The 4,626-nt window shown below is 43.1% G+C and overlaps 1 protein-coding gene across 1 annotated transcript; it reads left to right on the forward strand.

Moving 5' to 3' along the window:
• The first annotated feature begins 1,834 nt into the window (after window positions 1-1,834).
• LOC112238529 (hatching enzyme 1.2) lies at window positions 1,835-3,733 on the forward strand. Its single transcript, XM_042314347.1, has 2 exons — window positions 1,835-2,472; window positions 2,948-3,733. The coding sequence occupies exons 1-2, from the start codon at window positions 2,249-2,251 to the stop codon at window positions 3,522-3,524; spliced, it is 801 nt and encodes a 266-aa protein (XP_042170281.1). The 5' UTR covers window positions 1,835-2,248; the 3' UTR covers window positions 3,525-3,733.
• Window positions 3,734-4,626: the final 893 nt, after the last annotated feature.

The following is a 4,626-nucleotide window of genomic DNA, read 5'->3' on the forward strand; positions in this document are numbered from 1 at the left end:
CCCCAGGACAACAACCTCTCCCTCAACGTCAACAAGAAGCTGATGGTGGAGCTACAGGAAACAGGGGCAGGTCCACATCCATGGGCCCCAGTGGACGGAGTCAAGAGCTTCCTGTTCCTCTGTGTCCACATCCCTGAGGATTTACAGACCTGTCATTACACCCAAACCTGTATAGACCTGCCATTACACCCTAACTACAGACCTGCCATTCCACCCTAACTACAGACCTGCCATTACACTGTAACTACAGACCTGCCATTACACCCTAACTACAGACCTGCCATTACACCCTAACTACAGACCTGCCATTACACCCTAACTACAGACCTGCCATTACACCCTAACGACAGACCTGCCATTACACCCTAACCTGTATAGACCTGCCATTACACCCTAAATACAGACCTGCCATTACACCCTAACTACAGACCTGCCATTACACCCTAACGACAGACCTGCCATTACACCCTAACCTGTATAGACCTGCCATTACACCCAAACCTGTATAGACCTGCCATTACACCCTAACTACAGACCTGCCATTACACCCTAACGACAGACCTGCCATTACACCCTAACTACAGACCTGCCATTACACCCTAACTACAGACCTGCCATTACACCCTAACTACAGACCTGCCATTACACCCTAACTACAGACCTGCCATTACACCCTAACTACAGACCTGCCATTACACCCTAACGACAGACCTGCCATTACACCCAAACCTGTATAGACCTGCCATTACACCCTAACTACAGACCTGCCATTACACCCTAACTACAGACCTGCCATTACACCCTAACTACAGACCTGCCATTACACCCTAACTACAGACCTGCCATTACACCCTAACGACAGACCTGCCATTACACCCTAACCTGTATAGACCTGCCATTACACCCAAACCTGTATAGACCTGCCATTACACCCTAACTACAGACCTGCCCATTAACGACAGACCCTAACGACAGACCTGCCATTACACCCTAACTACAGACCTGCCATTACACCCTAACGACAGACCTGCCATTACACCCTAACCTGTATAGACCTGCCATTACACCCAAACCTGTATAGACCTGCCATTACACCCTAACTACAGACCTGCCATTACACCCTAACCTGTATAGACCTGCCATTACACCGTAACTAACCTGTAGAGTAGAGTAGAGTGTTTTATTGTCTATATTATTACAGTGTTTATATTATCTATATTATTACAGTGTTTATGTTATCTAGATTATTACAGTGTTTATATTGTCTATATTATTACAGTGTTTTATTGTCTATATTATTACAGTGTTTTATTGTCTATATTATTACAGTGTATATATTATCTATATTATTACAGTGTTTATATTATAGATTATTACAGTGTTTATTATCTATATTACTAAAGAGCTGCAATGATTTCAATGTACTGTTTTCCACCTGCTGTATCCTGTGCTGGTGACAAATAAACAATAAAAGTTGAAGCGTTCCTCAGCACATCATTGTAGTTGTCAGGGATTTCCTCCTCTTCTTCCGAAGAGGAGAGGCGAAAAGGATCAGAGGACCAATATGCGGCGTGGTAAGTGTCCATGGTTCTTTTAATACATAAATGTGCACATGAACAACTGACTACAAAAACAAGAAACGTGTGAAACCCAAAACAGCCCTATCTGGTGCAAAACACAGAGACAGGAACAATCACCCACAAACACACAGTGACACCCAGGCTACCTAAGTATGATTCTCAATCAGAGACAACTAATGACACCTGCCTCTGATTGAGAACCATACTAGGCGCAAACATAGAAATACCCAAATCATAGAAAAACAAACATAGACTGCCCACCCCAACTCACGCCCTGACCATACTAAATAAATACAAAACAAAGGAAATAAAGGTCAGAACGTGACAGTAGTAGAGTCAACTGTCATAACATTAGTGTGTGACCTATTTGTTGAGTAGGCATGGCCAGGTGTAAATGGACCCGTATGGATTAAAACCATGTTGAAACTGTAGGTGTGGTGGTGGAGCCCTCCCTTCAGAGGTTTATTTAGGACTAACAACATGGACCCCAACCCAGAATCCTCCAGCAGACACACCTGAGGAGGACTGTATAAAAAGCCCAGGACTGACCAGACAGAATCACACATCAAGACTCTCCAAAGCATCTCCAGGACCAAGAAGCCATCTAGAGTATCTCCACTGTCAGATCCAAGGAGCCATCCAGAGTCTCTCCTCTCCACACACTGAAGATGGAGCAAAGCCCCTCTCTCACCCTGCTGCTGCTGCTGCTGCTGGGCCTCTCTCAGGCCAACCCTCTCATGGAGGATGGAAGTGGACCAGAGATCCTACCAGACAACCCTGAGGCTGTCGACATCACTGAGAGAATTCTGACCACTAATAATGGCTCCAGTCAGTTCCTGTTGGAGGGGGACATGGTGGCACCAACAACCAGAAACGCCATGATTTGCTATAGGTACAACCAACACACACTGAAAACAATATTGAGCGAATTCTACTTTTAAAACTATCTGCATCTGCAGTATTTTTATGTTTAATATACTTCACTTTTAGTGTTTCAGAAAGTTGCATGATCACAAAATATACAACTTCACTTCGTTCAAACCTGCATACAAACATTGTGTAGAAAGTAGCATTATAAAGTCAAAAGAATGTGGAATTACCCACAATCCTCTAAAAACAGAGACAGGTGTAAAAAAGTTGTTGCTAGAACTTAAAGTTTGTAAATTGGGGGAAAATTTCCCTTGGAGTTGTTTTTACGTGCATCTTATGTTGATATATTTACATATTTAAATTTCAGGATGGTTAAACGAGTGAAGTAGAGTAAGGGACTAATTATATTGAAGTAAAGATAACAAATATATTTTTTTAGGTCAAAATAATTGTATTTTCTAATATAATTGACTAACTAGCTGAATGTTATTTTACAGTGCAGGGTGCTTCTGGAAAAAAGGCTCCGACGGACTGGTTGAAGTGCCCTACACAGTGAGCAGTAGCTTCAGTTCCTCTGACAAGCAGGGCATTGAAAACGCCCTCCTGGCCTTCACTTCCAAGACCTGCATTCGCTTCGTGCCTTGGCAGAATCAGGTTGACTTCATCAGCTACGAGCCCAGAGACGGGTGCTGGTCCCCTCTTGGGAGAGTGGGAGGCCAACAGACGGTCTCTCTCCAAATGGATGGCTGCGTTTACTTCGGCATCATTCAGCACGAGACTCTCCACGCTCTGGGCTTCCAACACGAACAAACCAGGAGCGACCGTGACGAGTACGTCACCATCAACTGGAGTAACATCGACTCTAACAATGCCTACAACTTTGATAGATCAAACACCAACAACCTGAACACTCCCTATGACTACAGCTCTGTCATGCACTATGGAAAAACAGCCTTCTCTGTCAACGGGATGGACACCATCACCCCCATCCCCAACCCCAATGTGCCCATCGGCCAGAGACAGGGGTTGTCCACCACGGACATCCTGAGGATCAACAGACTCTACGGCTGCTGAGATGAAGGCATCAAGTCACAGGAGAAAAGTCTGGAAAAGACCAGATGAAGGAAGTCAAGTCTGACATATATAATGTTATCTTATTGATTTAAAATCATTGTTGAGTTGTAACTTTTTAAAAATGACCATTGCTGTAGTTGTGTAGTTCTCAAATTATTTTAATCATATGACTTAATTAATTATCTAAAATAAACAAGATTGAAAGCAGATGCTATTGTTTAATTCTAGTGTTTTCTAGTGTGTGTGTTTGTCTGTGTGTGAGTGTGTGAGTGAGTGAGTGAGTGAGTGAGTGAGTGAGTGAGTGAGTGAGTGAGTGAGTGAGTGATAGTTAACAGACTTGGCACAAGTCCTCCATGTCTGTCCTGATCCAAGACATTCTTCCTCCAATCAGCACTAGAGTTACATCACTTCTGTCACAACTACAATGACATCATTTCTCTCACCTAAACACAATAAGACACTAGGAATATTCACAACTACAATGGCATGAAAGATAATAATTATTTTTGGAAGAGAATGAAGGAGGCTGACAGAGGACAACATAAATATCTGCACTGGCAATCTGACAACAAAGCAGAAATAAAAATCAACCACACGGTATTTTCTTGTTAATATTTATACTGTAGATGTAACTGGTCTGGTCTGCTAAAATTATCACATAACAAGATAGACTAACAAACCAAAACGTTCTGCAGACATGCTGACATCTCTCTCTATTTATCTTGGATCTTGGAGGGCACTACGGTGTTGAACGCTGAGCTGTAGTCAATGAACAGCATTCTTACGTATGTGTTCCTTTTGTCCAGGTGGGAAAGGGCAGTGTGGAGTGCAATAGAGATTGCATCATCTGGGGATCTGTTGGGGCGGTATGCAAATTGGACTGGGTCTAGGGTGTCTGGGATGATTGTGTTAATGGGTGTCATGCCCAGACATTCAAAGAATTTCATAGCTACAGATGTGAGTGCTATGGGGCGATGATAATTTAAATAGGTTACCTTGGTGTTCTTGTGCACAGAGACTATGGTGGTCTGCTTGAAACATGTAGGTATTACAGACTGGGTCAGGGAGAGGTTGAAAATGTCAGTGAATACACTTGTCAGCG

The sequence above is a fragment of the Oncorhynchus tshawytscha genome, unplaced genomic scaffold, assembly GCF_018296145.1.
Source record: "Oncorhynchus tshawytscha isolate Ot180627B unplaced genomic scaffold, Otsh_v2.0 Un_contig_2428_pilon_pilon, whole genome shotgun sequence".
Classification (NCBI taxonomy): domain Eukaryota; kingdom Metazoa; phylum Chordata; class Actinopteri; order Salmoniformes; family Salmonidae; genus Oncorhynchus; species Oncorhynchus tshawytscha.

Excerpts from the sequence above, each read along its gene's own strand:
- LOC112238529 (XM_042314347.1), top strand. The coding sequence starts at position 2,249 with ATGGAGCAAAGCCCCTCTCTCACCCTGCTGCTGCTGCTGCTGCTGGGC. Across the intron at positions 2,473-2,947 it reads AACGCCATGATTTGCTATAG|TGCAGGGTGCTTCTGGAAAA; the intron begins GTACAACCAACA and ends GTTATTTTACAG.